The following is a 22,233-nucleotide window of genomic DNA, read 5'->3' on the forward strand; positions in this document are numbered from 1 at the left end:
TGCAACCGCTCTTAATGTGCAAAAACTGTGCTTCTAAAAGTCCTCAAGTATAATCCGGCTAATAATACTAGTTGGAAAGAAGCCACCCTGGTTTGGCTATAGTCGCTTAATAACGTAAGGCAGAATCTCGTGGCATTTATAATCACCGTGCAAATCACATTCGTTGTTGTAGGTGTTCTTTCTTACAGTTACTGGTTTAATGACACTTCCTTCTGCTAATGAATACATCATTTGATCCACAGAAATCCAAGCCAGCACATGTTTGTTTAAAGGATAAAACAGTTATTCCTTGAGTCACCTGGGTGGCTCAGTCAGTTAAGCATCCCACTTCAGCTCAGGTCATGATCTCAGGTTCTTGAGTTCGAGCCCCACATGGGGCTCTGTGCTGACAGCTCAGAGCCTGGAGCCTGCTTCGGAGTCTGTGTCTCCTCCTCTCTCTGCCCCTCCCCTGCTCATGCTCTGTCTCTCTGTCTCTCAATAATAAACGTTAACAAAATTTTAAAACAAATTTGGGTAAGGGGCACCTGGGTGCTGAGGGCGCCTCAGCTGGCTGAGCGTCCGACTTTGGCTCAGGTCATGATCTCGCGGTTCGTGGGTTTGAGCCCCACATCAGGCTCAGTGCTGACAGCTCAGAGCCTAGAGCCTGCTTCGGATTCTGTGTCTCCCTCTCTCTCTGCCCCTCCCCTCCCCTTTTCTCTCTCTCAAAAATAAAATTAAAAACATAAAAAAAAAATTTAAAAAAACAGTGATTCCTTACGGCTGCTTTAGGCATACAACTTTAATTCCCTAAACAATTGCCCAGGGTATTATTAGTTTGAGCCTCTTTTATCCCATCGTGTTCTGGGCTAACACTGAGGCAAGCCAAGTGTTTGCACAGCTCAGCGACGCTTCCTTATCCAGTGTGACCCAGAGAAGCCTGTCCCCGCCAGATGTGCCCCAGGAGTCACTTCAGCGGCACAAACAGCATCTCCAGGAGCGATGGTCACACCTGCTTCACCTGCGGGGCTCCCCCCGGTCCCCATGCCCCCCTCACACCACCAGCTCACGTTCCCAACACTAGTTGCACATTGGAATCACTAAGGAGGCTCTCAAATACACTCATGCCCGGGGTTCTACTCCCGAAGGTTGATTTCAGTGGGCTGGGGTGTGCCTGGGTGCTGGGACGGTTGAAAGCCCCCCAGGTGATTCTAAGATGTAACCGATGCTTGAACCCGATGTTATGAATCTCCTTTGACCTTAATACACAAACACTGGTGTGTTTTTAACTCACCCAGATGACCGAGTTGGTAATTGTGTCTGGTAGGTCCCCCTGTGATTTGGGGGCCGGTCTCTTTGTCCTAGACGGCTGCTGTGGAATTAGTGGCTTCTGTAAGTGAGGAACTGAAGGTTAACTGTATTTAATTTTGAGTCGTTACCGTTTACATGTAAATCGCCACCTGAGGCCGCTGCCCCACTGCTGTCTGCGTAGCTGTGGCCACCTACCCGTCCGGCTGGGCCTCAGACCGGTTGAAAGCACACTGCCCCATGTGCCAAAGCTCAGGCCCTTTCTCCTCCAACACCTGCCTGCTTCCCAGGGCTGTTGACAGACCAGAGGAGGGGCCAACGCAGATCAACGCCCACGGAAAACAACGTTAGAGTAAGAGGCCCCGGCATCCCAGCTCTGGTTGTGTCTCTGCAGAAATGCGGGGTTACACCCGTAGAGGATTCGCTCTGTGCCGGGCACTGTTTTGAGGGACCTGCATGAGTTAGCGCATTTAATCTTCCAAAGGACTGCACGAGGGAGAAGGGCAGTTAGTCCCATTTTGCAGAAGGGCCCATTGAGGCATAATTCATTTATGGGCACCCAGACCCGGTAGGGCACCGCGATGGAATCCTGACCCACCTACACTCTGCGGGACTCTGGGGAAGGACTGCACACCTCTAAATTGGGATACAGCCATGCACACGCTAGAAACGGGCCGGGTATTCACTGGGTTCTAAATAGCGTTAGTTACCCAAGCCATTCAGGCTGTGTGCCATGGTATGAATGTGCCTAATTCTGTCTCTCTCTACCACCCCCCCCCCGCCCCGCCCCACTGTCATCACCTGGAAAGGTGCTGTGTTTAATGTTTTATATGTCAGGGTTTTGTGCAAATATTTTGTCTCAAAAAAGGATTCCACTCCAAAGTAATAAAAAAGTAAAAATTACTGAATTAGGGGAAAAAATAGCATTTGCCTCAGAAAAGTCAACAAGGCATGACAAAACAATCTACAGAAATCTCTAAAATTTGGTGGCCTTTGTCTAGAGGAGTTCGCTAAGTTCTTATAAGTACAGGTGACTCCCTCCTTTGATATGTGATGTATTACCGAAAAAATTAAATATACCCCTCTAAAAGACAAACTTTAGTTGATTGAGAGGCTTCTGTTTCCAGAGACTACGATACATTATAAAATCCACCATTACACTGCTTTTCAAAAACTCACTGACATCAATGTATTTCTAGCGTTTCACGAATCTTTTTTTACTTTTTTTGTTAATGAACTTCTTTTTTTATTTTTAATGTTTATTATTTTTGAGAGAGAGACAGAATGTGAGCTAGGGAGGGGCAGAGAGAGGGAGACACAGAATCTAAAGCAGGCTCCAGGCTCTGAGCTGTCAGCACAGAGCCCGACACGGGGCTTGAACCCATGAACTGTGAGATCATGACCTGAGCCCAAGTGGGAAGCTTAACCGACTGAGCCACCCAGGTGTCCCTCTTAATGAACTTCTGATTGAGCACAACTCATTATTCCCAGCTTTGTCTCTCTTGTATTAAATACGTGAAAACCTGCTTCTTATCACTACTTCTCTGTGATTGTTTTCGCCGTTTCCTAATCATTGTTTTAAATAGGAAAAAATAGAGTGGAATGTTCAGATAACTTGCAAATACCTGTTGGCTGTTCGAGATGGTTCTACTGGCAGACGTGACCTAGTTACTAGCTGGTAGATGGCATCACCACATGTGTCCAAGGCCAAGGGTAATTTTTTTTAGCTAAAGTTTTTTAGTAGCTAAAGTGTAGCTAAATTTGGCTTTTATAAAAGACCCTTTAGATATGTCAATATATAACGTAAAAAAGTAAAAGCTATATCAAAGTTCAATGCCTTGAAGTCAAGGACCAGCCATTCTGAAATCTCTAACACACTTATAATCCATATGGTTTCTCAGGAAGAAATCTATGTGTGAAATTATTGCCATTAAATGCCCCTAGGAGTTCAACTGTTCCACACCCTGACGTGATTTATGTCTCTGGCATTAACTCAAAAGTACTTGGTTGTTCTACAAAGGAAAAAAGAGACAAACCAAAAAGCCAACTCTTAACTACAGTTAACACACTGATGGTTACCAGAGGGGAGGTGGAAGGGGGATGGGTGAAACAGGTGAGGGAGATTAAGAGCACACTTATCTTGATGAGCACTGGGTAATGTATAGAATTGTTGCATCATTGTATTGTACACCCGAAACCGAAACATAGAACACTGTATGTTCACTACACTGGAATTCTTTTCTTTAATCTTTATTTATTTTTGAGAGAGAGACAGAGCACGAGCGGGGAAGGGGCAGAGAGAGGGAGACACAGAATCCGAAGCAGGCTCCAGGCTCCGAGCTGTCAGCACAGAGCCCGACGCGGGGCTCGAACCCACGAACTGTGAGATCATGACCTGAGCCGAAGTGGGACGCCCGACCCGCTGAGCCACCCAGGCGCCCCTGGAATTTTTTTTTCTTTTTTTGAGTATAAAAAAAAAGTTCTTGGCTCTTCTAAACAGTACCAGGAAACAACATAATTAAGAATTACAGAAGATGACTTTCCTTACTAAAGTTAACATTAGCAGATATAGCAATCCATTCCCAAACAACTGGTTTCAATTCGTTACCCTGAGTGATAAATAAGGTTAAACTGGTGTTTATTTTTGATGTTCTGCGCGCAGGAGAAGATGGGCGGCTGGCGTACGAACAGCTGGACAAATTTCCTCGAGACCGTGTTAACGCCGGAGGGCGTCATGGGGCTGAAGTTGCCACGGCCTTTTAATGAGCTCTGCCCAACAGCCATCTTAATAAATGGCCCTGTTCATCAAGATGGTGCTGGGATTTAGCGGGCGTGTTTAAACCTTGAAGAGTTCTGCTGAGGTTGTCTGGAAATTTAACACGTCATAGATAGAAGTCAAAGTCGAGCGTCATAGTACCTATCTACTTTTCCTTTGGCCGATAGAATAGGGCCAATATGACTCCGTAGATGACGGTGTCGATTGCGTCTGACGATACTTGGTAGGAGCGTCCATCTTATCTCGTATGTATGGAATTTTAAAACAGCCATCTTTGTACTTTTTTGGAAGTTCTTCTCTAAGCCTAAAACCGTCACATGATACTTTGATGACTATCACACGCCTTGCGGTGTCTCCCCGTCGTGTCCTGAGGGTTGAGGGGCCCCACCAGCTACCTAATTTTACCTTAAATGCAAAGCACAAAAAAGAATTTCTTCGAATAACAGTTTGCCCGCGGAACTCGGTAAAATGACACATTGTAAGAGTTTAAATTTTTTTTTTAACTTCATTTTTTTTTCCAAGCCTCCATTACTTCTTTTGTTTCTTTTCTCCATCCTGACCATTCCCAAAGCATGTTTCCGTGATGGATAAAAGACAGGTTGATGTCTAAGATGATACCTGTACTTCTTAAAAAAAGACATTCGAAGTTGAAGCTTTTTTGAACACGAGCCATTTTTTTTTTTTATGATACTTTTACAACAGACGTATTTTGCTGCTAAGACAAATCAAAACAAAAACTCATGGAATCAGAAAGCTGTGATGCTCTTTGGGGTCATAGAACTGGGCACTTGGAGGAATCTTAATGGGGCGGGAGCAGATAGGAGATTCACAAGTGGTCCTTGCTTCTACAGGAATTACCATGAGATTAGGAGGAAGAATGTCCCGAGGGACGAGGCACAAGAGACAGTTAACTGCCCCAGAGAAATCACTTGTCACTGGGTGGGATCTCTTGGCCAAATAGTTAAAACAACAGCTCCCCTTACTGTTTCTGTATCAGGGGAGCAATTCCACTAAATAAAGTACAAGACCACTAGATAGCTCGTACTAACTTTCCTTCCTCTTAAGAGTATACACGGTGGGATATGCCAAGATATCAAAATAAAATGTGTGAGTGTGATTTCAACCGTGGAATATCAACTGTATTCTGGATGTGTTCGTATCAAATATTTAGGTGTCGTTTTAAATATTTACATTTTAGCAAGACCTTTAAGAACAACTCTTAATCCATTTTAAAGTAAGAATTGTTTGCCAGACTTCCTGGCGAATAGTTCTTTCAACTGTGAAGTTATAATGTGTATATATATTTGTATATTTATAAATATTATATATATGCATATATCCTTCATTTTAAAGGTACATTGTATAGTCTGTAGTTTAGCATGTATAGTCTGTAGCCTATAGTCTCTGTTAGATGGTTGATTCTTTTTGTAGAAAGTCAAATCACAAATGTTACAGAGTTTTTTGTTAGTTTTGTTTTCGTTTTCTAATTTTTTGAATATTGCATGAGTAATTAATTACGTACTTTTGTATTCATTTCTGCATTTTATTTTCACTCAGAGGGGGTGCCTTTAGTCTCGTGGCATTTGTATCCATCACTCTTTCAATCATGTAAGTTAAAATAAAAATTATTTTTGAATTGTTACTCTTATGCACAGAGTCTGCTCTGTTTTTCACATGCCCTTCTTAAGCCGGCGTTTCTACAGCACAGGGTGCCTCATTTCGCAACTTGAATTTCTCATCTTGAAATTCCTTCACTTGTTTTTTTTTTTTAATTTTTTTTTCAACGTTTTTATTTATTTATGGGACAGACAGAGACAGAGCATGAACGGGGGAGGGGCAGAGAGAGAGGGAGACACAGAATCGGAAACAGGCTCCAGGCTCCGAGCCATCAGCCCAGAGCCTGACGCGGGGCTCGAACTCACGGACCGTGAGATCGTGACCTGGCTGAAGTTGGACACTTAACCGACTGCGCCACCCAGGCGCCCCGAAATTCCTTCACTTGTAAATGAAGATAATAATGTTTACCTCTCAATTTGTTGTAAAGCTAATTGGAGAAAAAGAGCTGTGTTTCAGAATTGTGGTATCCGTGAGCAGAGACCACAAGCCCCTTAAGGATGCTAAGAGCCTTCATTTGTGTGTTCCCAGCCCACACCCCACCCGTGTCATCACAGAGGAGACCCCAGCATTCAGCTGGGAGAGTATTCACCCACTGACGCTATTAAATACCAGTGATTCCTTTAACTGAGTCAGCAGGAAAAATTTTCTCCTACAAGGAAGGTTTATTGCTATACTGTTTAACTGAATTGTCTTCCTTAACTTTACAAGATGGTAAAGGAAAACCGTAAACCCCAACTCTGCAGAAAACACCAGCCCTTCTTACTGTATTCGAAAAGCAAATTAGTCAAATAGAAAGAGAAATATTTTTATCCCTGAAATTTTCCTGGAGATAATATCTCTTATTAATATTCTCTTGATTTTGAGAAATTCTAAGTATGCTTTGTGTGAGAAACAAATTGTTTGCTACAAAACTGATCTCTAACTTCTCATTTATTCAACAAGTTTTGTTTGTTTATTTGCATACTTACTATGAATAAGGTATATACTGGGGACTGTTCTTTTTTTTTTTTTTAATTGTTTTAATGTTTATTTATTTTTGAGCAAGAGAGAGAGAGAGAGACAGAGCACGACTCGGGGAGGGGTAGAGAGAGAGGGAGACACAGAATTTGAATCAGGGTCCAGGCTCTGAGCTGTCGGCACAGAGCCCAACGCGGGGCTTCAACCCGTGAATGGTGAGACCATGACCTGAGCCGAAGTCAGCCATTTAACCGACTGAGCCACCCAGGCGCCCCCTGGGGACCGTTCTTGACACTGCAGATACAGCAGTGAAGAGAAAACAACAAAAAAAATCTCTGCCCTCACAGGGCTCATATTCTGGTGAGGGAAAGACAGGGAAGGCGATCATAATTGCACAAGGTTGGGGAAGGGAGAAGTGACATGGCAAAGGTCACAAGTTTGAAGAGGGTGTTCGAGGAAGGCCTAATAGAAAATTACATTTGAGCAACGACCTGAGGAACTGAGGGGTGAACCACGTGAATATCCCCAGGAAGAAGAGGTAACAATAAGTACAATGGCCTTGAAGAGGAGCCAGGCTTGGGGTTTTAGATTTTACTAGCAGACACAATTTATTTTTAATTTTTTTTCTAATAGATTTTAAAAAGTAAAAATAATAGGGGAAGTTAACTTTAATAATACATTTTGGGGGAGGTCTAGGTGACTCCTTTGGTTAAGCAACCAATTCTTGATTTCGGCTCAGGTCAGGATCTCACGGTTGGTGAGTTTGAGCCCCTGCACTGGGCTCCACACCGATGATGCAGTCTGCTTGAGATTCTCTCTCTCTCTCCCTTTCTTTCTGCCCCTTCCCCTATGACATCATGACCTGAGCCAAAATCAAGAGTTGGACACTTAACTGACTGAGCCACCCAGGCACCTTCATTCTTTTTTTCCCCCTCATACTAAGTCTTCGAAATCCAGTATGTAGTTTATACTTACAGCACAGCTCAATTCAGATTAGTCACATTCACGTGCTCCAAAGCTACATGTGGCTGCCGTGCTGGCCAACACATGTCCATGATTCTCAGTTGTCCCACTAATAATCCTTTATAGCCTTCACATGCATATGCACGTGCTCGCATACCCACATGCACAGGTGCTCACATACACGCATGCACATGCGTATGGATACAGGGTTCCAACCATGGATTACATGTTTAATTGTCATCTCTTTAAGGCTCTTCTCACAACAGTAGCCACTCCCCCTTTCCTTGAGCTTCCGTATCTTGATATATTTGAAGAGTACAGGCAGGTACACTTTGTAGAAGGCAAGAGAAGAACTGTAGGGCAGTCTCCTTGAGTGGGACAAGTCATGAAATGTACTGTAGGAATGGAGAGGGACCCGCCGTCCAAATTTCTACGTTGACAGTAGAGCCTTGTTGGTAAGTTGGAAATGAGATGCGAGACCAATAAAAGCCAAGGATAAATCCAAAAATTTCAACCTGAACTGCTGGAAGGATCAGGGTGCCCTCTTCCGAGACAGAGAACCTGAGCAGCAGCTGGCTTAGAGAGGAAATGCACGAATTCTGATTTGGACATGCTATATTTGAGAAGCCACGTAGACATCCAAATGGATGGCTGTCAAGTTGGTGACTGAATGTGTTTGGAGTCCAGGTGAGAAATCTAGTTAAGAATACAAAACTGGGGAGGGGGGCGCCTGGCTGCCTCAGTTGGTGGGAGCGTGTGACTCTTAATCTCAGGGCTGTGAGTTCAAGCCCCATGTTGGGTGTAGAGATTACTCAAAAAATAAAATGTTAAATATGAGACGCCTGGGTGACTCAGTCGGTTGAGCATCTGACTCTTGATCTCGGCTCAGGTCATGATCTCATGTTCATGAGTTTGAGCCCCACCTCGGGCTCTGAGCTGACAGCATGGAGCCTGCTTGGAATTCACTCTCCCTCTCTCACTGCCCCTACCCTATTCATTCTCTCTCTCTTTCTCTTTCTCTCAAAATAAATTAAAAAAAATTTTTTAAATAAAATATTAAAATATATTTGTGTGTGTGTGACGGAACAGTCTTGGAACGCCCCAATATTTGGAGGTCATAGAAAAGGAACCAGCAAAGGAAAATGGAGGGTGGCAAGCAAGAGAAAAATCAAGCGAGACATCTTAGAAGCTATTCGCTAGGTGAATTGAGTGTTTCAAGGAAAAAGTATCCAATGCTGAGGACTGAGAATTGGACTCAGCAGAATGAAGGTCATCAGTGAGCCTGAAGATTCATGGGTTTGAAATCCACCTTTGGAGTACATCCAAGAGACAGTAGAAGAATATTTGAAACACTAAGAATGGCAACTCTTTGAAAAGTTTTTGGCGCCTGGGTGGCTCAGTCGGTTGAGCATCTGACTTCAGCTCAGGTCATGATCTCACAGTTCATGGGTTCGAGCCCTGTGTCAGGCTCTGTGCTGACGGCTCAGAGCCTGGAGCCTGCTTCAGATTCTGTGTCTCCCTCTCTCTCTGTCCCTCCCCTGGTCACGCTCTGTCTCTCTCTCAAAAATAAACATTTAAAAAAGAAACGTTTTTGTATAAACAGGAACAGAGCCATAACTTGGCGGAGGGGTTCTATGAGGTCAAGAGAGTGTTTTATTTTTTTAATGAGAACAAGTGCTGCCTGCTTGTCGATGTGAAAAGGATCCAGTCAACATGGAAAACTTAGTTAAGGCAAGAGAAGAACCGTAGGGCAATCTCCTTGAGTGGGACAAGTCACGAAATGCACTGCAGGAATGGAGAGGGGTCCATAACAACAGGACAGTTGGAGTATATGTGCACGGATGGAGATAGGTGGACGCAATGAAGGCAACCATGCCTTCCACTGACTGCTTCTATTTTCTCAGCAAAATAGGACCAACATAGGAAATCCATGATGTGGAGGAAAACTCTGATTCCGTGACAAATAAGCAGAATGGCCACAATGCTATGAAAGGAAATTCAGGATGTGTTGGAATAAGCCAAGTAGAACAGGCAAGCTCCCGTAGATCCTGTGTAAGCAAAGGGACAAGGGCGGGAACACTCCTGGCGTAGGTGAGGAGAAGCCAGTGTGGTCGACGCTGAGATTCCGTGCACCAGAGGCGTGTAAGTGAACTTGATTTGACTGAACTTGTAGAAGGCCTTCGATGGCGGCCTGAAGGATTTAGGCCTCCATTGCTTGCCCCTGATTTGTGTATTCCATTCTCCAGTGTCGCTAAGAGATGCATTCCAGAGTTCTAGACTGTTGACTTCAGCTGCCACAACACAAGTATAACTGAAGCACCACTGGCCTTTTTCATACGATGTCTAAGGCACATACTTATTATGTGCGATTTTCAGCTCAGATCTACCAGTATTTTGTGGGGCTGTATCAGCGCCTCCAGAAGTTCTGGAATGTCACTGTCAGGCGCTTTTTCGTTAAGAAGAAGGAAGAAGATATCCCTTCGGTTGAGAGTATTTTTCACAAAGAAAAATTCGTGGTGCTTGGTCGTGTATTGAAGAATCAATCTCTAGCCATTGAGAAGAGGGCTCAGGCTGCATATAGAATCGGACTGTTGGCCTTCACAGGTACGGACTTATTTTTTATTTATTTTATTTATTTTTAATGTTTATTCATTTTTGAGAGAGAGACAGAGCGTGAGCAGGGGAGGGGCAGAGAGAGAGGGAGACACAGAATCTGAAGCAGGCTCCAGGCTCTGAGCCGTCAGCACAAGGGGCTCGAACTCACGAGCCACGAGATCATGACCTGAGGCACTGAGCCACCCAGGAGCCCCATGCTGGTACTGATTTAACCAGCTGTGCTAATGTAGGTCTTTCAAAATCTTCTGCTTGTTATAATGCTATAAGTTAGGGATTTTCATAGCTCTGATCTTAAAATTCCAATAACATTCCCTTTGCCTAAATTTTTAGTTTTTTGTCTTTGTACCACCAAAGATACTTACTAATCATTTTCTCCTCAAGGATCTCATGTTTTAAAATAATGTGTCCATCCACTAGATTCTACTCCTGAAATCATTATTGCACTATATGCTAACTTAGATGTAAATTTAAAAAGTAATTAATTTTAATTTTAATTTAAAGAAGAATGTCCATCAAATAAATTACTCAGTAAGAACTTTCCCACTTTTATTAAAAACAACTATACTGAAATTGCCTATCAAAGTTCTCATTATTATTTAAAAAATAAAATATCTAAACTGACTTGATATAATTCCAACTTAGTGATATGATTCCAACACAGTAATACCAGTTGATATTTTATTTTTATTTTATTAATGTTTATTTGTATTAGAGAGAGAAAGCAGGAGAGAGGTTGGGGGGTGGGGGGGGGCGGAGACACAGAATCTGAAGCAGGCTCCAGGCTCTGAGCTGTCAGCACAGAGCTGACATAGGGTTCGAACCCACAAACTGTGAGATCACGACCTGAGCCGAAATCGGACGCTTAACCGACTGAGCCACCCAGGCACCCCTATTTTTTATCTTGCAAAAATGCATTACACAGAAACTACCTTAGAAAAATCATTGAAAGCCTAAGGCTGTTAAAACACCTATCAGGAAGGCACTTGGGGCATCAGTGAAAAGCAACCGTGAATGTATATTTGGCCAGAAAATTACGTGGTAAACTGCTCAAACACACACCACTCTAATGATTATCAGGTTTAAACTCACTCCACTTTTTTTGTTCCAATAAATTTCAGGATATGCAGTGAAATTTTATACATAATCTTCAACAACACGTCTCTTGATTAGAAGCTCTGGTAGCTATAAGTATCATAGATGACTGATCTCTTTTTTAATGGGTTGCCTAGATGTAATTTGATAGACTCAATTTTTCAAAGAATGGTGTCCGTGAGAGGAAACATTTACCGTTTTCAAGAACCAAGGGGTCCCAGGTGCCAGGGTGGGTGAGAACCAGCGGCACAGAGCTAGAAAGAAGCTGGAGGGTTCCCGTGTGAAGGAAGGATAAATGGCGCCCACCACTTGAGAAAGTTCCCTGTAGAGCTCTGTTCACCATTTGGGGAAAGAGCTGGCTGGTTATAAAAGAGTCAGAATTCTTTAACTTGATGGTATGTAACCTCAGTCTTAGTTATACTTCTAGAAGGCAGGGAAAGAGCCTATGCCCAGGCTTCAGCTAAAGCTTTAACATTGGCTAGAACATCCTTGGGTCCACGGGACTGTGGTAGTGCCACTAAGAGAAATCCAAGCCAGGTCAAAACCCCAGTGGCTAGAATCTGGCCAAGTATGCCAGCTACTCCTCACCACCTGAGTAGTCTTCGTCCAGTGTTTTCTTGGCCAGTACCTTCTTAGGGTTTGAGATTCGAACTCGGGCAATCTAGGGTTCCAGTATACGAGGAAAGTAGAGCCTGGGTTCAGGTGGGGTCAGTCTGGGAACCAGGTTGGGTTCCCAAGCAAGAGCAATCTCATAAGGTCACGTTGGTTCCAGATCTGCAAGAGTCGGGCTGAGAAATGAGACATCAGAGAGGACAGGACAGCAAGGGACGGCTCATGAAAAACCTCTCTTACGAGTTACACCCTGGCTTTGCAGGGCAGTGTTTTGGTTTTCCGTTTTGTTTGCTCTGTTCATCTTGAAGTACTGACTCCTGACACCTACTCAAGTAGGTGCTTGAATAAAGGAGCCAGGGAGGAGACTTTGACAGGCGGGGAACTTCCAGTCCCTTTCGTGTTTTGTGCTTATCAACATACTTTTTCCTGTTCACAGCAGCACACCAGGAGGGGGTGGGGGGGAAGGAAAAGGAAAATTCAGAGCATCCAAAGTGTCAGTATACAGCAAAAGGAATATGGACACATCAGCACTCAAATGTCACCAGCTCCTAGATACACCAAATACTTCTGAAATGCAAATACTTATTTTCCAGGAGGACCCACCGCTGGGAAATACGCCACTGAGCACATAAAAGAAGTGGCCAGTTTGTTACAAAATCACCAGCTGGCGCCGAAAGTAAAGATTCTGCTGCTCCAGAGTATAGCCTGCTGGTGTTACTTAAATCCTACCAGCCAGAGGAAAGCCAAGAATTTCAAGTTTATCCCTATCCTCGTGAGGATTTTTGACTACAGAGTCGATTCTGTCATCAAAACTGAAATCAACAAACACCTCCTTGTTAAATTTTGGGCTTGCTACGTTCTCTCTGTCATGACCTGCAATAATGTGTCCTGCATAAAGGAGCTTAGAGACTTAGGTAATCTGAAGTATCATTTGCAAATACTGGCGGCTGAGAATTGGTCTGGGTGGCCTGAGAATTTTGCAGAGGTGCTATATTTCCTCATTGGTTTTCACAGGAATTAATTTCTCTAAGGGCAGCTACCGTTGCATTAACCTGGAAAACTGAAATAAACAATAACAAGTCGAGATAGTACTCTGAAGTGTTTTCTTTTAGGCAGTTGAAAAATTCTCTATCAACCATCACAGTGACCGAAATAGCCAAACGTATGAAAAGCACCGCTGTTTAAAATGACCTCATAAAGGGACACCTGGGTGGCTCAGTCAGTTGAGTGTCCGACTCTTGGTTTCAGCTCAGGTCACGATCTCACATTTCATGAGTTTGAGCCCCACATCGAGCTCTAAGCTGACAGCACGGACCCTGCTTGGGATTCTCTCTCTCTCCCTCTCTCTTTGTCCCACTCCCACTTGTGCTATCTCTGTCTCTCTCAAAATAAATAAATAAACTTAAAAAAATTAAAAAAATAAAATAAAAATAAAATGACCTCATAAAATGTAGGTTCATAAAACGGGGATTCAGTGAACGATGCATTACCTATACAACTGTTAGGAGCAATGGTGTGTTTGGGGGGGGGGTCATCAGATGACATTAAGCCAAGGCACCTAGAAATGCCAAACCCTAACCTCGCCCACAGCCACCTCTTGTAATGGACACTACCCCACCTGTGCCCTTTTAGCCCTATCTCAGTGCTGATCTTCTCATCATCCAGCTGCCACGACTCTATCTGAGAGGGTTTTCTGGCCACCAAAGCACGATCCCTTCGCGCGTGAGGCCAGCTGAAAGTTCGGGGCAATTAACACTCAATAAAACCTCAACTCAACTCCACCGGTAGAACTCTGGATGGAGACGGGGTGCCGCGTGTTCAGACATCTAGAGACAGCCTGAAGGTAGGCTCTTGGGTTTTCCTACAACGATGTGCGCAATCCCTGTATTATCGGTTAGAGAATAAGTAGCAGAAAGCCTGCACCTGACTTCTGTGCTACGCAGTCTCATTAAAAGCTTTAGTGCAAAAGGTAGTATTTATCGCAAGTGCCTAAAGGCACACTGACCGTTGCCTTAAGTTGCAGCCAGTGGATGTTGAATTTTTCACCTTTTTCACACACTGGCTTTGACTGAGCTGTGCTTCAATGTGATGGTAAAATGGTAATGCAGTTCTGTGATCCCTGCTTGTATTTCTTATAGGAGGGCTGATCACATCACGCGGATTCATAGGGATCTTGGCACAAGTGTTTTCAGGGGTTAAACCAGAGAAAGCTGTGTTCTGCTGAGCAACTGTGTATTCTCATCCTCTGTGAATTTTGTGAATGCAGACTTTCTCAAACCAGAATCCCCTTTATGGCGGTAGATTAAGGGTTGAAAATTGGAAGTCCCATTTAGAGATTGGGTCATGGTCAGAAATTACTTTTTGTTAATGCTTTTTATTTTATTTTATTATTTTTTTGAAGTTTATTTTAAGAGAGAGAGCGAGAAAGAGAACCAGCAGGGAAGGGGCAAAAAGGGAGACAGAAGATCCGAAGTGGGCTCTGTGCTGACAGCACGGGGCTCAAACTCCCAAACTGTGAGATCGTGACCTGAGCTGAAGTCGGACGCTTAACTGACTGAGCCACCCAGGTGCCCCTAATGCTCTTTAAATTAAATTTTAATAGTAATGTCCAAATAATACACAAACATAATTTAAAAAGTCAAATAATGCGGGGTGCCTGGGTGGCTCACTCAGTTGAGTGCCTGACTTTGGCTCAGGTCATGATCTCACGGTTCATGAGTTCGAGCCCTGCATCCAGCTCTGTGCTGACAGCTAAGAGCCTGGAGTTTGCTTAGGATTCTGTGTCTCCCTCTCTCTCTGCCCCTCCTCAGCTTGTGTGCTCTCTCTCAAATATAAACATTTAAAAAAAATTTTTAAGTCAAATAATACAATGACTCAGACTGAAAAATAGCAGTCCCTTAACCCCTTCCTGATTCGCACTCCCAGAGACAACCATTTGAGGCTTTTTGGCTGTTTCTTCTGGTTTTTATTATTATTGTTTTATTATTATGACTATCCTAGTTCTAAATAGTTCACATAAGGGCACCTGGGTGGCTTAGTCAGTTGAGCGTCCAACTTCCGCCCAGGTCATGATCTCGCGGTCCGTGGGTTCAAGCCCTGCGTCGGGCTCTGTGCTGACAGCTCAGAGCCTGGAGCCTGTTTCCGATTCTGTGTCTCCCTCTCTCTCTGACCCTCCCCTGTTCATGCTCTGTCTCTCTCTGTCTCAAACATAAACAAACATTAAAAAATAAGTAGTTCACATACATTGCTAATTCTTTTTTCCCCCCCAATTTTAGGTAATTTTCTTTTTACTTCTTACTATGACTGACAAGGTCTTAAGGTTCTAACCCTGTTCCTTGCTGGGGTTTCCCCTTCGTCTCTCAATATAATTGTGCCACAATTGTCCATTGAAACAAGAGGAGTACTTCAGCGTTTTTCATGGCTAAGTAGTATGTGTAGTATCCTTTCCTTCCTCATCCAACTCTGTGTTCCCTGGAGTCTGATTCCTTTGTTGTGTTGCTTGGTTTCATTCACGGATTTCCATTCTCCGTAACTGTTCAGCCACCCAATACTTACACGCTGAGTAATTGCTTCCTCTTGAAGACAGACCCCCACCCCCATCCTGGATGCCACCGTGCTATTGTTCCCATTTGGGCCTCCCACCAGGAAGCAAAGATTTTAGGATTTCCCTTCACCACCAGGGATCCCCTCTATCCCTCCCATGTCGGGGGATCCCACATACTATTGAGGGATCCCACACACTTTTGCTTTCCTTTTTCTGGTTCACTCCCACGTCTGAATTTGGAGCGGGTTTTCCACTAGTTTCCTCAGAAAGAATGAAGAGGAGGTTAGTTTTTGGAGATCTGCCATTTCCGACGATACGTTTATTTTTCTGGAGGGATCATCTGACGTCAGCCAGCCTCTGACCCTGGAGGAGCAGCAGAGGACCTCAGAGTCCTCACTCCTCAGAAGAGAAGAGCCAGGCTCTGTTTTTCCCAAAGCCTACAGTCAGTGAGGTCACTCACCTCTGCTGAAACCAGGAGTGTTACAGGACTGGAGTTTCCCACTCCTGGAAGAAAACCTCAGATTTAGATTTTCTTTTTAATGTTTATTCACTTTTTGAGAGACCGAGTACAAGCAGGGGAGGGGCAGAGAGAGAGGGAGACACAGAATCTGAAGCAGGCTCCAGGCTCTGAGCTATCAGCACAGAGACCAACGCGGGGCTCAAACTCACAAACCACAAAATCAGGCCCTGAGCTGAAGTTGGACGTTTAACTGACTGAGCCACGCCGGTGCCCTGAAAACACCAGATTTAGAAAAGTAGCAGGTTCCCTGCTGGAAAGAATACTTTCCAGAGGTATTCTATCTGTATACAAGGAAATGTACATATGTCCCTTTTCTTAGTCTTGTTTTAACATATAGTAGCATTTTATTTGCAGCAATTTTTTTCTGGTATTCACCTTTTTAAAAATTGAAGTATAATTAACATACAATATTATATTAACTTCAGGTGTAAAATGTAATGATTCAACAATTCTATACATTACTCAGTGCTCATCGCGACAAGTGTATTTTTTTTTTTGTTTATTTTGAGACAGAGTGTGAATGAGCATGAGCAGGGGAGGGGCAGAGAGAGAGGGAAAGAAAGAATCCCAAGCAGGCTCCACACTGTCAGCACAGAGCCTGATGCGGGGCTCAAATCACTAACCATGAGATCATGACCTGAGCTGAAATCAGGAGTCAGACACTTAACCAACTGAGCCACCCTGGTGTCCCATGATAAGTGTACTCTTAATCCCCTTTATCTATTTCACTTATCACCCCCCACACGCCATCTTTCCTCTGGCAACCACCAGTTTGTTCTCTGTATTTAAGAGTCTGTTTTGAGTTTGTCTCTTTTTTTTGTTTCTTGGATTCCACATGAGTGAAATCATCTGGTATTTGTCCTTCTCTGACTTATTTCACTTAGCATAATACCCTCTAGGTCCATCCGTGCTGTTTGTTGCCCATGTCAAGAGTTCCTGCTTTTTTATGGCTGAGTAATATTCCATTGTCTATATGCCTATATCATCTATATCTCACGTCTTTATCCACTCATCTATTCTGTATATCTATAATCTATATACATCTATCCCACACTTTCTTTATCCATTCATCTATCTATGGACACTTGGGCTGCTTCTGTATCTTGGCTATTGTAAATAATGCTGCAATAAAGAGAGGGTGTATTTATCTTTTCAACTTCGTGTTTTCATTTCCTTTGGGTAATTATCTAGCCATGGAATGACTGCATCATAGGGTTAATTTCAATTTTTAACTTTTTGAGGAGCCTCCATACTGGTTTCCCATGGTATCTGTACCAATTTACATTTCTACTGACAGTGCACAAAGGTTCCTTTTTCTCCACATCCTTGCCAACACTTGTTATTTCTTGTGTTTTTTTTATTTAAGTCATTCTGACAAGTGTAAAGTGATGTCTCATTGTGGTTTTAATTTGCATTTCTCTGGTGATGAGTGATGTTGAGCATCTTTTCATGTGTCTGTTGGTCATTTGTAGGTCTTCTTTGGATAAATGTCTATTCAGGTCCCCTGCCCATTTTTTAGTTGGATTATGTGTGTGTGTGTTGAGTTATAGAAGTTCTTTATATATTTTAAATATTAACCCTTTATTGGATATGTTGTTTGCAAACATCTTCTCCCATTCAGTAGGTTGCCTTTTTGTTTTGCTGGTTTCCCTCACTGTGCAGAAGCTTTTTAGTTTGGTTTAGTCCCAACAAAGTAATTTTGTTTTTGTTTGCTTTACCTCAGGAGACCTATCTAGAAAAGTGTTTTTATGGCTGATGTAGAAGAATACATAGCCAGCAATTTCTTTGACAAGTTTTATGGCTTCAGGTCTCACATTTAAGTCTATAATCCATTTTGAGTTTATTTTTGTGTATGGTGGAAGAAAGTGGTCCCGTTTCATTCTTTTCCATGCTGCTGTCCACTTTTCCCAGCACCATTTATAGAAGAGATGGTATTTTCCCCTTGTACGTTCTTGCTTCATCATAAATTGACCATAAAAGCGTGGGTTTATTTCTGAGCTCTGTATCCTGTTCTACTCGCCTATATGTCCATCTTTGTGCCCGTAGCATACTGTCTTGATTACTATACCTTTGTTGTGTATCTTGTAATCTGGGATGGTGATACCTCCGGTTTTGTTCTTCTTTCTCAAGATAGTTTTGGCGATACGTGGTCTTTTGCGCTTCCACACAAATTTTAGGATTATTAGTTCTAGTTCTGTGAAAGATGGTGTTGTATCTACCAATACTTTATCTTGGTCTAGGTTCTATACCTTAAAGAATAGATCATTCAGTAGATCTATTAAATAGATAAGATAGAACAAATAGAATAAATAGATCATTAAGTGATCTTAAATATAGATCATTTCACACGTGTGGGAACATATCTGTGGAATAGATTTCTAGAAATGGGATTGCTTAGCAATACTCGTATTTTTGTTTAAGTTTCCTTCTGTGCCCTGTTTTGTCACTTTTCCTTCGTCCTCCCTGGCTATTAACCGACTCATCAGTGTGAGATTATGTCTTTTATAGATTACTGTCATTTTTAATGGGGTCTAGGGAGACAGAGTAGCTAAATGGCTGGGTTTGACTCACATGCTTAACCGGAAACTGCTAAGGCCCCTCTCTGACAATGCTTAGAGAACTTCTGGTTAACATTTTATCTATGGAAATGTAGCTTAAGAGGCAGCCTAGCTCTGTTGTATTCAGATTCCTCTTTGGACTCTAGCACACGTGGAAGTTGAAGGTGGTAAAATAAAAGGCTGAAGTGGGCCTTGAGACATTCGTATGCTAAGCTTGGAATTTAAAACTGGTTTACCAAAGTGTTAACACTCCGTTACTTTACTTTCCTTGGTTGCTCCTTACAACTGCATCTCTCCCCAACATTTGAGTTCTCCTAGAAGAGAACTCCAGTTAAGAATTTGAATGCAGGGACCGTATTTGCAAGATTGACCTAAGGAACTAAGAACAGGGTGGGGGAGAAAGCCGATAGAAGGCGTGTTATCAAAAAGTTACTATCTGGGTAAAAGGGAACTTGTGATCCTACTGAGGGACTGCTCTAGTAAATACACAGCACACACCTCAGTTATCCTGCCCAGAGGCCCCAGGAGCTCAGACACACCAGCTCCTATCCTTCTGGGGCGAAAGATAATGACCTCGTTAGCTAAAACCTAAAATTCAACTGAGGTATCTTGGAAGAGGCAGGGTGGGCACAGGGTGGTTTTTCTAAACAAAGTCTCAAGGGCCCTAAGGCTGCGTAGTGACATGTGTGGTGCTCTGGCTCGTTAGAATCAATTTTTCTTCTGATGACTCTTCAATTTCTTTTGAGGGGATATCTTGTCCACGGTGTAGTCTTAAGAGACTGCCAACCCAGCCATCTTGCCCTTCCGAGGAGCAGTGACATAAGCCGGGCTATGCCAGTCTTGCCATCGCAGGAAAGGGGAGAAAATCAAACAGCACTAAGACAACGTCGATTAGCACCTGCTGCGGGGTCCCCAGTGCCGCTCTGACTTCTGCTTCCTCAGGACCATTGTAGTCTTCTGATGAATCCCATTTTTGTTCATAGCAGACAGGATTAGTTTCTCTGTTTTACAAAGAACTCCAAGAAAGGCAAGAAGAGACACGTTCAAGAACTTTTTTAGAATAGTTTTTCTACATACATCTTAGTAACATTTCACTTTCTTCACAGACCTTCTCACCACGCCACCCCCGCGACCATACCCAGTTTTTAAACTTGTACCAGTGTATAGAAAAGCAATTAATGTAGGGATATTTTAAAATCTGGCCACTTAATTTGTTTCTGGTTGCTCTTGGGATTTTCTTATGTAAATGAGTTCTTTTTCCTTCCCATAATTAGCTTTATTTGGTTTGATGGCACCAGACTGAGACCGCGAAAAGAATTTGTAATAATTGTCCATTCTTCTCTAGTTCATGACCTTGTAAGTTTCTAAAGCTGTGCCTTTAACCATTCACCATGTGATGCTAGGCGTAGGAAGATGGTTTTATCAACTTGCAATTTCTTCTTTCCCAAGCTTAATCGTATCCATGCTGTTATTTATTAGGATTATGGGCTTTCCCCCCTTCAATGTTCAGAATTTCAAGCGTGCACTAAAACTAGAACAGTCTTGCATTCCTGGGATAAAACCCAAGTTGGTCATCATGTTTTATCTTCCAGGATACAACTGGATTAGCTTTACCATTTTATTTAGGATTTTTCCATCTGTATTCCCCCTCCAACCCTTTATGGGCCATCCTGGTTAGTTTTCATATGTAATACTAACTGTATAGAATATATTGGCAAATTAGTTCAGTCTAATCCAGGCTTCCCACGTTAACGGTTTTCCAACAGATTCTTAACCTATTGATATCCTTACAGAAGCTCTCCTGAATTTTTTTAAGCCAACGTCAAAGAAGTTACTCTAACTTGCCAGATGTGATGGACCTCTGACTCTATCTTCAAGGCATTTCACTGAGGTGTTCTGACTTTAGATACCTAATTGAAAATCAGACCTGGGACGCCTGGGTGGCTCAGTTAAGTGTCCAACTTCGGCTCAGATCATGATCTCACAGTTTGTGAGTTCAAGCCCCGCGCTGTGCTGACAGCCTGGAGCCTGCTTCAGATCCTGTGTCTCCCTCTCTCTCTCTGTCCCTCCCCCACTCACACTCTCTCTTGCTCTCAAAAATAAACATTAAGAAAAAAAGAAAAGGAAAATCAGACTCATCATCTAAAGGTAATTCTTCCAAATTCCCTGTCAACTAGTTCCCAACTGCTAGGCTTAAAAATCTATCACCCCAAGTTTCCTCTTGAAATCCATCCTCAAAACCACCTCAAGGTCCTTAGGCAACTGATTTGCTTTCTGTCAAGATTCTGGTTGTATTTAAATGGAAGCATACAGCAGGTACTCTTACCTTGTTTCTTTCACTCGACATCATGGAGATCTGTCCATGTTGTTTATGCCTACTGTGACTTTTTGTTTTGAGACAAAGCATGATTGCATGAGTTGGGGAGGGGCACAGAGGAGAATCCCAAGCAGGCTCCACACTGTCAGCGTGAAGCCCTATGTGGGGCTCAAACCCACAAACTGAGATCATGACCTGCGCTGAAAATCAAGAGTCGGATGCTTAACTGAGTGAACCACCCAGGCACCCCTCTAGCCTTTGATTCCATCTTTGGGCTAGTGGCCCATCCCTAAAACAGAGCTGCACTAACACAGTAGCCATCGGCCTCATGCAGCCATTTAAAAACAAATGCAGTTCCTCACTCCCACTAGCCCCATCTCAAGTCCTCAACAGCCACATATGGCTAATTGGTCATCACACTGGACAGCAAAGATATTTCTAACATCTCAGAAAGTTTCCTGGACAGTGTTGCTGTAGATTAATAATCTTTTTTTTTTTTTTTTAAGTTTATCGCTCTCAAAAATAGGGTGCAAACAGGGAAGGGGCAGAGAGAGAGGGAGGCATAGAATCTGAAGCAGGCTCCAGGCTCTGAGTTGACAGCACAGAGCCAGATGCGGGGCTCAAACTCACAAACCGGGAGATCATAACCTGAGCCAAAGACGGATGCTGAACCAACTGAGCCACCTAGGAGCCCCAATAATCACTTCCATTCTTAAAGCATTTAGTTCAGACACTGTAGTAAAGGTTTTAATCCTCAAATAACACTGAGGCAGACTTCATCTCAACATAAGAGATAAGAACATTAGGTGAGCCTGGGTGGCTGTCAGTTGAGTGTCCAACTTTGGCTCAGGTGGTGATGTCAGTTTGTGAGATCGAGCCCCGCATCAGGCCCTGTGCTGACGGCTCAGAGCCTAGAACCTGCTTCAGATTCTGTGTCTCCCTCTCTCTCTGCCCCTCCCCTGCTCACGCTGTTTGTCTCTCTCTCAAAAATAAACATTAAAAATTAAAAAAAAAATTCAAGTTTTATATGGATAAATAACTTGCCGCAAGTAGTCATTTAAGGCTCGACCGTGCTCTTTATTACCAGTCTACACGAAGGTATGCGTATGCTTCTCACAGAACACATTCTATCCCAGTGCTACTTTATAAACAATTTCCTTTGTCCTTTTCTTCATTCAAAACACCTATGGGAAATTTCTAACTTAATCTCTTACTCTCTTATTCCTCAATATATACTCCATACTATCCCATATGTGAAATGTGTGAAGAGAAAGTTTCAGAACTTTTACCTTTTGTCCCCCTGCATCTCTTAAGTGCAATTTCACCTGCCTTCCAACCCCCAAAAGATGGTCACGATCATCACCATTTTAAGCTTCT

At 43.1% G+C, this 22,233-nt stretch overlaps 2 protein-coding genes across 10 annotated transcripts in view; both read left to right on the forward strand.

Moving 5' to 3' along the window:
* Window positions 1–5,702, forward strand: part of RIPOR2 (RHO family interacting cell polarization regulator 2) — a 233,083-nt gene extending 227,381 nt beyond the window's left edge. For 5 of the 9 annotated variants that reach the window (XM_086706112.1, XM_086706109.1, XM_086706110.1 and 2 more), the window contains one exon: window positions 3,947–5,702. In XM_086706112.1, coding sequence (XP_086562238.1) covers window positions 3,947–4,047 — 101 coding nt within the window. In that variant the 3' untranslated portion in view covers window positions 4,048–5,702. Of the gene's footprint in view, window positions 1–1,441; window positions 2,811–3,946 lie in introns of those variants that run through there. The other 4 variants (XM_086706106.1, XM_086706104.1, XM_086706105.1 and 1 more) reach the window with 1 other exon arrangement.
* A 2,618-nt stretch (window positions 5,703–8,320) lies between these two features.
* ARMH2 (armadillo like helical domain containing 2) lies at window positions 8,321–13,001 on the forward strand. Its single transcript, XM_025917089.2, has 2 exons — window positions 8,321–10,201; window positions 12,511–13,001. Exons 1-2 carry the CDS (start codon window positions 9,937–9,939, stop codon window positions 12,936–12,938), a joined length of 693 nt encoding a protein of 230 aa, XP_025772874.1. The 5' UTR covers window positions 8,321–9,936; the 3' UTR covers window positions 12,939–13,001.
* The last annotated feature ends 9,232 nt before the right edge of the window (window positions 13,002–22,233 follow it).

This window comes from Puma concolor, chromosome B2 (genome assembly GCF_028749965.1).
Source record: "Puma concolor isolate L17-30 chromosome B2, mPumCon1.1.hap2, whole genome shotgun sequence".
Taxonomy (NCBI): Eukaryota; Metazoa; Chordata; class Mammalia; order Carnivora; family Felidae; genus Puma; species Puma concolor.

Excerpts from the sequence above, each read along its gene's own strand:
- ARMH2 (XM_025917089.2), top strand. The coding sequence starts at position 9,937 with ATGTCTAAGGCACATACTTATTATGTGCGATTTTCAGCTCAGATCTAC. Across the intron at positions 10,202-12,510 it reads CGGACTGTTGGCCTTCACAG|GAGGACCCACCGCTGGGAAA; the intron begins GTACGGACTTAT and ends CTTATTTTCCAG.